The sequence below is a fragment of the Takifugu flavidus genome, chromosome 2 (genome assembly GCF_003711565.1).
Source record: "Takifugu flavidus isolate HTHZ2018 chromosome 2, ASM371156v2, whole genome shotgun sequence".
Taxonomy (NCBI): Eukaryota; Metazoa; Chordata; class Actinopteri; order Tetraodontiformes; family Tetraodontidae; genus Takifugu; species Takifugu flavidus.
Window position 1 is genome coordinate 16523099 of NC_079521.1, and position 11420 is coordinate 16534518.

Below are 11420 nucleotides of genomic sequence, written 5' to 3' on the forward strand. Positions count from 1 at the left end.
GCAAATCAAGCCCATTGATGGACTGAGAGTGAAAAATATTTAATTAAAACAGTGAACCTTTCAATAACACAGAAATTTTTTTAAATCTATTCTCACAATACACACAAACAACTGCATACACTAACGCTGCAATGTATATATTTACCACATAGTGGCGCTACAGAGCAATAGATGTAATAGATTTAAACATACTCAAAAGCCTACACTAATTATTCAGACACTAATTAGCTCATCAATTGGTGTCAAAATGAAATCTTAAGTATTGGATGGTGCTGAGTAAACCACCCGTTCATCTTTGGCTGATCTTCTTTTAGGGTCACTAATGTCAAACCTAAATACAAGTGAATGAAAAGGGGACCAGCTTTTTACACGCAGACATTAAAACAAAAATATTAACACATTTGTCAATCTGTCTTTGTGAGGACTTACTCAATAGGTAGCTTCCAGCCCCAGATCATAATCGCAACACAGATAAATGCCTCACCTTAATGTAAACTCAATTCTAACCATTAAAAGTCTTAACCCTCTAAAAGCCCCTTGAAGCTGTGTGCCCCAACCAAAAATATCCCCTCTTTACTCCTCCTTAACAAGTAGTAGGACAAGTAGGTTGTCCCATAGATTCACCCAATTTCTCACACTTGCTCTCAGGCCTCCCTTTACTTGGTGTCCAGAGGTTCAGAGCTGACTGTGACCAGATCTTGTTTCCCACTCCTGCCATGGACACACACAACATGCTAGGTCCTTTTGTCGTATCCAAGGTTAGCCTTTCTTGTTTGGGGTAGCTAACGACACACTGGCTGGCAGCGTACATGGTCGCAGCCAGTGTCTGACCACATATCGGTACTCATACTACACCTCTCAGTACAACTGACTCCTCGGAAGTGGAGCTGGCTCTGCATACACAAACTGTTGCTGTGTTGGTATCACTTCCACAATGTCTACAAAAGGACACCTGTACTCTTTAGAAAGGGTCTGTGCCAAACAACCAGGTAGAGGGCAACATTTCCACTACAACAACAAATTTTATCCCGAAAATGGTCCAGGAGTAGAAAGACTGCACTTCTGACAACAGATGAGAGTGAACCCTGAACTCAGCCTCAATGCGGTATTGCCTCAGCCTGAAGAGAAAAACCTTCCATTTCTGAGTCAGGACATGGACAAGATGGACGACTGAGGGCTCATCTCAGCAGCATGATGATCTTTGGCTGGCCAAGAGAGACGATTCAGACCTGTGTTGCTCTCTACTACTAAAGACGGTGCTGATACTCTGGCTCATTGGGCATCCCACTGTTTTTGAACAGCAGCAGGGTGGAGCGTACAGGTGGAAGGAGACATTCTTTCAGACACCTTAAGGACTCCAGGACAAGGAGGACATTGAAAATGTTCTATTAGAATTCCACCATCACTTACGGTGGCAGCCTGTTAGTGATGTCATCAAAGTTTGTACAAATGCATCTTCCTACCAAGAGAGCAACAGGCTGGTGGGCAACTAAAACAACAGGTCTGTCAATTAGAGGAGACGAGCAGCCATGAAGTTCAGAGTCTGCTGCACAGGAACTCCAGAGACAGTGGAAATACTCAAGGGGGCCGATGAGTCTAAAACAAATTAATCAGGAAAGTGACTGAAGGCCACCATCCGTTAAAAAAATAAACACCAAACTTCCTGACACACAATTCTCAAAAAGTCATGATAGCTGATCAGAGGTGTTGCACATAGAAGTTTAATATTGCTATTCCTGGTACACAAGAAGTATTAAATTCAGATTAAGATGATTATTGGACAGAGACTAATAAAATTACCAACTTAAAAAAATCATAAATATCGTAGACACCGAGCCCTTTTTTAAAAATAATATAAACTCAATAAGCTTGTGATACATCTGTGTGTTCTATATCATTAATTTTGTTTTACCAGACTTATGCAGGACTTGCTGCAATGTTATATATCTCAAAGTTTTATGATTCTAACTGATATTTTCACGTTATTATAGCTCTGATGTCTCAAGAGCTTACAGACACTGGGGTGCAGTAACGTAATTTAAACACTAGGGGCCAAAATGAGGCTAGAAAGTTAGAAAGATACTCAAGCATACAGTATATAATCACAAAGCAGTACTAGAAGCCACAGGTAGCTAAAATACCATTTATTCACATTATTTCACATCTATTACAGTCATCAGGTAATGAGTTTACACTGGCATTGTTCGTTAAAGTGAAATCGAAACTGCCAAACATCGAGGAACAAGACGGTCACAGTTGTTGACAGTTTTGCTGATGGTCACACTGACCGGAGAAAATCTTTTGGGATTAGTTTCCCACTATGGCACAAGGTCACTTTTTTATTTTTTGAATCCAGACTTTTAATAAATAACAATAACGTTCTGGCGCTAACATGAAAGTAGATGGATCGGTGTTTCAGCGGAGAATATACCACGAGGAAATGCTGCCAGGTTCTGGTGATGATGCAGGACAAAGGTGCTCCTGAAAGAAAGGAGACAAATGAAATTTGCCCAAATGTGTATCAGTTGTGTCTGAAAGTACATTTTTACGCCCGCTGTCTTTCTCAGATCACCATAGCAACCCCGATTCTGCCAGCCATAACTTCAGAGACTGAAAGGATCAAATTATAAATATACAAAAAAAACCATATTGTGAGCGGATTGTGACTTACTTGGTGTCCGCTCTGGTGCTCACACGGGGCTTTGCCGCTTCCGTCTGCCAAAGGCCTGAGCGCCCACGTTGGTGGGGACGAAGTTGCTGTACCCGAGTCCTCCTGATCGGCTCAGGAAGTCGGCCAAACGGTGGGTTACGCATGTGGCTGTTTTGCACGCCCGCTTCTGTACTGTTGTATTACTTAAAAATAAAATAAAGAATAGCAGTGAAATGCGCTTCATTAGGCTACTCTAAATGTTCACATTCCAAAAGAGAGTTCAGCAGAGTCGGTAAAATTTAAACACAAGGTAATATCTGTATGTCCTGTCGAGGGAGCCGTGCTTACCATTTTCCCCCTGCATTTCTGAATAATTATGTGATTTAAAAAGTTTCCATTCAAATCTGACTTTATTGGAGCAGAATCGTAGCTGCCACAGAGACAAAAAGCATAAGGATTTTCGGCTGTTTATAGATTTTATTGTAAGAAATTTTTTTTGTTGTTCTACCACACTTCTGTCATTAATAAAATGATGGTTAAAAAATAAAAGGGTGTCTCGTGACTTTGGCCGCACAGCTGGATCGTCATGCGTGAACAGCGGTCGGATGGAAAAGCAGACGGTCGATGAGACGGACAGTTTCAATTGTACGGGCTGCCGTAGTTTTGGTATTGTTCGGGGAGGCTTCGCTTCCTGCCGGGCGTCCCCGCTCCCACGTTGGTGCGCGGATAGGTTTGGAGTTTGTGAATGTCCTGGGAAAGTTTGCCCAGCACGCACGTGCTTAGCCCAGCGCAGCGCCGCGACACCGGCCTGTCCACACTGTCAGAGATGGAGACAAACATGCAGACAAACTTACAGCGACACCAACATGCAGAATGAGTGAACGTTGTGTTGCCATGCTGCGTTTCCGGTTCTGTAGGAAGGCTTCACATGCATCACGCTGGCGTTCATTTCTGTCCAGTGGCGTTGAGTTAATGCTGAATGGATGGGTGAATGAATGAATGAGTGAGTGAGTGAGTGAGCCTCATGCATTACAGGATCATTGCAGAGGACAGTCATGCGAATGTCACCATATACCTTGATAAAAACAGCAAACAAGTTGGAGCTGCTGGGCTTTTAAAAAAAAGTGTGTTACATCTGTATCTTATCCCACAGGCGGGTGCATCATTTGAACTGTTTAAAGCCATACGGTACCCGTCTCCGTCGGCTGTCTGGGGGTCTTGTTCATCTGAAGGTATCTGCAGAAGCTCCTTGACGGCGTTGAATAACCTCTGTGCATCATCGCTCGATAGTGAGACTCCATCTGACACAGACTCTTTACTGGTTCTGAAAACACACTTTTGTTCAGTGCAAGAGGGCCTCGACGGACCTTACATCCATTCATACAGGGAGGATGCAGCGAGCGTACCTGGATGGAGCTGCCTGCGAGAAGTACATCGGACAAACAAGCAGCGCGTACGCCAGAAGCAGCGTCCCGGCTTTCAGCATCACGTTGGTCCCCTGTGGAGAACGGTGTTTTCATGCAGTCCTCGGTTTGGTTCCCTCTCATCAGCCTGTCCTAAACAAACAGGAATGACTGACTACTCACCGCTGGTGGGTGGATGTCCTGGTCCTGAAGAGTCGCTGATATTCTTACTTGTGGCTCTGCAGACCTCTGAACGCACGCAAGGGTTTTATAGACAAACCTCCTGGGTTTCAGGACCAGCTCCATCCTGTTTTATTGGCCAGTTCATCTCTCTTACTTCGGACTGCCAGCCAATCATGAGTCCAGCAAATGGGCGTGCACAGAAGCGACACGGATGAATGGTGACATGTGTGTGTAATTCACCTGAAGGATACCAGGACATCCCCTGGCATCATTTGCAGTGAAAATCAGGGACCGTGGTGAGAGGGAATATGAATTTGGTCCGACCCGAAAGGAAGCTCTCAGTCCACATTCACATGCTGTCTTACATCAAACACTTCATTTAAACTTAAACTAATTTTGCTTAAGTACTTGTTACTAAACATCAATACCTACTTTATACCTGCATTGTAAAGACAAACATATCAACATATCACATAACAGTATCAATCCTGCTCCTGATGCCTGATAGTTGATCAAAACGATGCATGTCTGTGGGATTAGCGTTATCGTGAGTTCTCCGCAGAACCAAGTGTCTTCTGTCTGTTTGCGTGTGCTAATTACTGAGCTGCTGGTCTCTGGCCATCATCTAATTCCCCTTATGTAACAATATTGAATGATCCATAACAAAGCATCCTGCCTCCAACATATTTATCTATATCTGTTGACTTATTTGACGTCACGAGGAAACTCATTAGTGTGAATAAGACCATTAGCACTGTTGAGAGCAGGTTATTACACAGGAGAGCGTCGGCAGAAATACACGCAATTATATAGACGTTGTGCCTCACCGTCAGCGGCTCGGCCTCCATATTTAACCAGTAAAAACCATCCTTCCCCACCACTGCCTGACCAGGAACATCAGTTCATACAGAAGTCCAGGGGGGAAACATCTACTGTCAGGAATGCAATTAACTCACACTGTTCACATCCCCTAATGTTAGGCATGAATTGGCCTGGAAAATTAATTACAACACAGGAGAGCATTCATGACACAGAGGGCGCCGTTATGCTCCTCTGCATCGCTCATCAGCGAGTCGCAGCTGAGTCACTGGGAATTTGTCTTTGCACAAAAGATGAGCGGCAAGGCCGCGGGCGGGCCGCTAAAAGCCCCCGGTGAGAATTCCCGTCAAAGTTGTTTCATATTGACACCTAAAATTGTGTGAGGAGGCAGCCAGAGTTGACAGCTAGCACACCCAGATCAGCCAGGATGTTACAAGCACCTGTCTGACGGTTTAATCGGCCCTGTTGGCAGAAAGGGTGGGCGCCTTATTGTCTGCTATCATTTCTACAACAAAATCTGTGGCCACCTCAGAGCCAGAGCCAATAATTCCCCAATACTTCATTCACTTTTTGGTGGCTTAGCCATCTCCAAAGATTCATGAATTAACACTAGAGTGCCACCTCATGAGCGTTTGGACTGAAATGCTCCTCTGTGATCAGAGCATGAACCATCTTTGCACTACTGAAGATGATTCCCTCTGTTGTTATTTAGCCTAAATGCTAACATTTAGTATGGGATATGCAGACTGAACCATGCGCAGTTTGGGGTCAAAAGCTGCCTCCTCTTGGCTGCAGGGGAGCGTTTCTTCCTCGCCAGCTTTGCAACAGGATACCAGAACATGCACTTCATCGAGATGTCACGCCTGGCATCTGTCACTGACACTAACAGGATAGCAGGTTTGGCAGGCAGGTCTGGATAAAGTAGGATTCTCTCATTACTCTCTTCTGTTTGCCTTTTTTTTTCATTGTGGAAAAATCCGCATGATGGAACCCAAAGTGCCTCCATTTCATTCAGTTTAAAGCTGGACCGATGATGGAGATGATCAGAATGACATAGACGATCAGAATCACTGTCTGATGAGGATGCTTTTTTATAATGTTTTTTTTTTAGTTCTGGTGCAGAATAGAAGGATGAGGCAGGAAGAGGAGATTAGGGAAAAAACAGATTAGGAAGAGTTGCAGTAATTAGAGAATGAATGGGAAAATAAATGACAACTAAGTTACGTAACAGAGGAACGTATCAGGAAATTGTATCTAGTAATTGACAACAAATTCAGACAGAACGCGTAGACGTAAAGTAGCTCTTAATTGTTTACTTTCCGCCTTTTGAAAGGAGATATTGTAAAACCTGACATTTGAAGCTCATGGAAACACAAAGTAAAACCATTACCAAAGATGTACACCTTCTGCTGTCAGCCAGAGGGCAAACTACAGCTTCCAGGGACATTTAAGCATCTGTCCAGTGGTTACACAGGGATTAAAGGGCCTCCTGCCATCCCTGCCATGATGCTCTTAGGAAGGAGAAGGTTCTGGACAGCATTAGTGAACCCAGGAGCAGCAGGTAATTCAGTTTGTTTTTCCACGCAATTTATAACCCCGGTCGCCCAGATGGTGAATGAACAGCGGTCCAGGGACCAAAAACAGGAAGAACGCTCTTCAAATGAATTTATAATTGAAAGACTGATCGAGTTCTCCCACATATGCACTGACACCCGTAGGAGGAGTCAAAACTTTTCAAGTTGAAGTGCTGCAAATCCTAAATAGCATTCCAGTCGAAACCCTCCATTCATACCTAGCTTTTAAAAAACTGGGGGCAATATTCCGCTGTTTCTTTAATCCCAGCTTCACTTGTCTTTGGTGTTGAGCTTAACCCAACTGCTAACGAGGTAATGCGATTGTAGCAAAAGGTCCATTCGATTATGCTTGACTGATGTGTTTTACGCTACCAGCAGCTCTGATGGAGCTGGCAGGAAGCATGCTAACAATCTGCAAGGATCTCCTCATTAGGTCAGCTCAGAAGAAATCTGAATGAAGAGGCCTGCAGAGGCCAATCGAGAATGTAAGAAAAAAACAGGTCTAGTGTTCTTAGCAGGACGGCACGTCTCAGAGGAACGAGCATGACGATGTAACCACAACATTTAGCCTTGTTCACAGAGATTACCCTCCTGCAAAAGACCTCTCGACCGGCAGGAACCTGTGAATAAATTAATAGATTTTGCTGTATCTTTTTTGACTAAAATGTTATTGCAACTACAGCTTTACGCCCTGTGGTTGGAACAGTCGTATGCATGTGGTTACAGGTCGTCGCACACCCCTCGCTCGCATTGAGGCTTTAACTTTGGAATGTGTTCTCTGCTGTCACCTTTGACCTCTGACTAGAAAGCGTGACCTGATCTGTGACCCGTTGAGGTGATAGAACCTGCAACAGTTTACTGGGGCAAAGTTTATCTGCTTCACACTAGAAGAGCACCAAAATATGTAAAAATTATTTATCATCAGCTGAACCTATCAGCTAACTTGCACACTACTCACTATATACAATAAATCAAGGGTTCAATGCTAAATATGGATGCATTTTTGGAATCCATTCAACTCTAGTGTCCAAATCTTATTCACTTTTATTTATTTATTTATTGCACTATTCTGTCATTGTTACAGAAGTAAATACATTTTCAATAATGCTATAATTAAAAATAATGGTTTGTGCTAATGTACGAATTGTAAAAATAAAGCTGTAACTTTAAATCGGATTTGTAAATTCAGAGGTCTTTCAGTAACGTTATTACATGTTTTATTGTTTCATTTACAATTAAAAAGATTCATATCACATCCATTATAAGAATCAATTTGCAATACATTTGTGATCTTATCCAAAACTGTTAAAAAAAAGTTAAGTTAAAACGTGTAGGTGGTTAAACGTCAGTCTTTATTCTAGCATCTTTAAACGTTCCCGACCGATCAATGAGTCCATACGTTTAAAATGGGACCCAGGTCGTTTTATTCCCCCCCCTCAACAAACACATACAGATGTTCGGTCCCGCTGCTCCTTTTTTGTTAAAACACCGAGTTGAGTCGGATTATTGATCGGAGCGGAACGAAGTTCAGCAGTAGTTAACCTTGACTTTCTGGCCAATCTTCGCCTGAGAGGCGGGGGATGGAACATGTGCAAGATGATAGCCTTTGTGCCTCGGCTGCACCGAGGAGAGAAGCCGGAGTCAGCCGAGCTGGAGACCAGCAGGCAATTCCGCGGAGATGGTTCCAGCTCAGTCGCCGCCTCTGGTGCCCCCCTCCCGGGATCAGGCTCTGCTCGGGCTGGCCTGCCTGACGCTCGCTTTTCTCGCGGTGTTACTGGTTCGTCAGCTGGTCAAGCAGAGGCGCCCGCCGGGATTCCCGCCGGGTCCTTCGCCCATCCCGATCATCGGGAACATCATGTCTCTGGCCACCGAGCCGCACGTCTTCCTGAAGAAGCAGAGCGAAGTTCACGGGCAGGTAAACCCTTTTTCACACCTCTTTTTTTTGAGCTGTTGCACTTCGAACTTTGACAGATCCCGCACAATAGGCTTGGCGCGAACTTGCAGCTCGCCTGGAAACAGTTATGAAACCGACAAAAAGACACACCTCCTATCTTAAGGTCCAGACAGGCAGAGTTGACGACAGTCAGTCTGCTCATTAAATCTCCCAGAGTTAACGCCACATTCCTTCTTCAAGGAATTTGATTTCCATGATAATGGGCACAGACATCAGGAGGAGGGGGTGTCAGCTCTCATGTCGCCTCATGTTGTCTTGCAGATTTTCAGTATCGACCTGGGCGGCATCTTGACTGTGGTGTTAAACGGGTATGACTGCATCAGGGAATGCCTTTATAATCAGAGCGAAGTGTTTGCCGACCGCCCGTCGCTACCGCTGTTCAAAAAAATGACCAAAATGGGCGGTAAGACCCATTGGGACCCCTGCGGCGATCCTGCAGCTCGGGCCACATCTCCAGTATCTGAGCAAAAATGCAGCTGACGTGGCAACTAAACTGTTTTTGTCCCAAGGGCTTCTCAACTGCAAATACAGCAAAGGCTGGATCGAGCACAGGAAGCTGGCCTGCAACTCTTTCCGTTACTTTGGCAGCGGCCAGAGGCTCTTCGAGAGGAAGATCTCGGAGGAGTGCATGTTCCTCGTCGACGCCATTGACCAGCACAAGGGGAAGGCCTTTAATCCCAAGCATCTCGTGACCAACGCCGTGTCCAACATCACCAACCTGATCATCTTCGGCCAGCGGTTCACCTACGACGACCACAACTTCCAGCACATGATCGAGCTCTTCAGTGAGAACGTGGAGTTGGCGGTGAGCGGCTGGGCCCTCCTTTACAACGCCTTCCCTTGGATCGAGTATTTGCCCTTCGGAAAACATCAGAAGCTTTTCTTTAACGCAGCTGAGGTGTACGATTTCCTGCTGCGGGTCATAAAGGAGTTCTCGCAAGGCAGGGTCCCACACATGCCGCGGCACTACGTCGACGCCTACCTGGATGAGCTGGAGAGGAATGCGGGGGATCCAAATTCCTCATTCTCCTACGAGAACCTCATCTATTCGGTGGGTGAACTCATCATTGCGGGCACAGAGACCACGACCAATACCCTGCGCTGGGCTATGCTGTACATGGCGCTCTACCCCAACATACAAGGTCAGTGCGACTTGAGACGTGCTTGTGGACCCAGTCTGACCTTCCATTTTACGGTTATGTTGTGTTACGTGCGCCTAATTGTCTGGTAATCTCTTAATCACAAAGAGAGGGTGCACAGAGAGATCGACAGCGTCCTGGCCAACGGGAGGATGCCCACGCTGGAGGACAAGCAGAAAATGCCCTACGTGGAGGCTGTCCTGCACGAGGTCCTCCGATTCTGCAACATTGTACCACTCGGCATTTTCCGCGCCACCTCTCAGGACGCAAATGTGAACGGCTACACGATTCCCAAAGGCACAATGGTGATCACGAACCTGTACTCTGTGCACTTTGACGAGAAGTACTGGAGCGATCCAGGCGTTTTCTCACCACAGAGGTTTCTGGATGCCAACGGCAACTTTGTGAGGCGCGAGGCCTTCCTGCCGTTCTCTCTGGGTTAGACTCTCTCTGTCGTTGTTACAAATACAGCACATGAAAAAAAAGGACAAATTTGGGATTACCTAATGTCTAACTCGTGGATTTTTGTTTTCAGGGAGGCGTCAGTGCCTGGGAGAGCAGCTGGCCAGGATGGAGATGTTCCTCTTTTTCACCACTTTGTTGCAGAGGTTTCATCTGCAGTTCCCCGTGGGAACCATTCCCACCATCGCCCCGAAGCTCGGCATGACCCTCCAGCCCAAACCGTACTCCATTTGCGCCGTCCGCAGGCACCAGAAGAGCCTCATCTCTGTAACCACTCCTTGCCACAAGTAGGCTTGGGAGCACTTAGAACTGTTCGGGAAGGAATTTTTACATTTCCAACAGTTGATGCGACTGCACGACACAGGCGTGAAGCAGCATCGGGATCCCAATTAACGGGTACGGAACATGGCAGGCAGCCTAAGTAGCGTCTAACATACAGACACGTTGCTGTTTCTGTGGCTACTACAACATTGCACATGCACATTAGGTTGAGGTATCAGACGAGATCGACATTGGTGCTCACAGGATGTCCAGGGGACAAAAGTACACTACTGATTTAGAGCTGCAGCCAAGAGTTTATCTGAGCCAGACTGCAAAATGTACACGAACCTTGGTGCAGCCGCTGCGGGTTGAAGTTTATATCAATGATTGATAGTAAGTACACCTACGGTGGTTCATGGCCCTGCCGTCTCACCGTTACAGGTCAGACAAATTAGATCACCGCGCGGGTTTTCGGAGAAATGTTGCTTTCCAAGAAAGTTCAGACCGGAGCTGGAGCTGGAGCTGGAGCTGGAGCTCGGCCGGGACTGAATTCCACACTGTTCCAAGCAGGAGGGAAGAGTTCCAAGAAACATCTGTGGCTTATAAAATCAGACGGTGGAGTTCTAGAAACTTTCTGCAGCACCGGTTTCTGCAAAATGGTGCTTATCAGTACTGTATGTTTGTGGGTGAGGGTGACTTTTTGATGAAGGGATTAGGTCTTTTTTTGTATCCATAAAGTTCTTCCTAACGAAACAGAGAATTCACTGTCTTCATTTAGCTCTTTTACCACTAAGACCAAGTCATAATCCAATGTCTATGACACTAATCCTGCGTTTCAACCTTAATTACGGGTCAGCGTTTATGAAGGACTATGAATATAATGTTTGATTGAGTTTTTAAAACACACTTTAGAATCTGTAGACTGAAACAAAGATCACACATACACACACCAATGAAAGTCAAGGAGAGCTCTGA

The 11420-nt window shown here is 45.4% G+C and overlaps 2 protein-coding genes across 4 annotated transcripts; one reads left to right on the forward strand and one right to left on the reverse strand.

The window, feature by feature from the left end:
• Positions 1-2123: 2123 nt before the first annotated feature.
• Positions 2124-5132, reverse strand: calca (calcitonin/calcitonin-related polypeptide, alpha). Of its 2 annotated transcripts, XM_057025057.1 has the most exons (5): positions 4237-4401; positions 4057-4148; positions 3843-3974; positions 2672-2853; positions 2124-2481 (listed from the first exon to the last, which is right to left on the reverse strand). In XM_057025057.1, the coding sequence occupies exons 1-4, from the start codon at positions 4357-4359 to the stop codon at positions 2691-2693; spliced, it is 510 nt and encodes a 169-aa protein (XP_056881037.1). In that variant the 5' UTR covers positions 4360-4401; the 3' UTR covers positions 2124-2481; positions 2672-2690. The 2 variants fall into 2 exon arrangements, with proteins under 2 accessions (XP_056881037.1, XP_056881036.1); XM_057025056.1 differs by lacking the exons at positions 2124-2481; positions 2672-2853 and adding an exon at positions 2885-3467 and having other exon boundaries at positions 4237-5132.
• Positions 5133-7856: 2724 nt separating this feature from the next.
• LOC130521380 (vitamin D 25-hydroxylase) lies at positions 7857-11198 on the forward strand. Of its 2 annotated transcripts, XM_057024955.1 has the most exons (5): positions 7857-8544; positions 8845-8986; positions 9093-9725; positions 9831-10160; positions 10258-11198. In XM_057024955.1, exons 1-5 carry the CDS (start codon positions 8308-8310, stop codon positions 10473-10475), a joined length of 1560 nt encoding a protein of 519 aa, XP_056880935.1. In that variant the 5' UTR covers positions 7857-8307; the 3' UTR covers positions 10476-11198. The 2 variants fall into 2 exon arrangements, with proteins under 2 accessions (XP_056880935.1, XP_056880939.1); XM_057024959.1 differs by lacking the exon at positions 8845-8986.
• Positions 11199-11420: the final 222 nt, after the last annotated feature.

Bases quoted from the DNA above. Each gene is read 5' to 3' on its own strand.
- LOC130521380 (XM_057024955.1), top strand. From the start codon at position 8,308: ATGGTTCCAGCTCAGTCGCCGCCTCTGGTGCCCCCCTCCCGGGATCAG. The intron at 8,987-9,092 runs GTAAGACCCATT...TTTTGTCCCAAG, and splicing joins AAAAATGACCAAAATGGGCG to GGCTTCTCAACTGCAAATAC. The intron at 9,726-9,830 runs GTCAGTGCGACT...TTAATCACAAAG, and splicing joins GCTCTACCCCAACATACAAG to AGAGGGTGCACAGAGAGATC.
- calca (XM_057025056.1), bottom strand. From the start codon at position 4,359: ATGGAGCTGGTCCTGAAACCCAGGAGGTTTGTCTATAAAACCCTTGCG. The intron at 4,149-4,236 runs GTGAGTAGTCAG...CGTTCTCCACAG, and splicing joins AGGACATCCACCCACCAGCG to GGGACCAACGTGATGCTGAA. The intron at 3,468-3,842 runs GTACCGTATGGC...CATCTCTGACAG, and splicing joins CAGACAGCCGACGGAGACGG to TGTGGACAGGCCGGTGTCGC.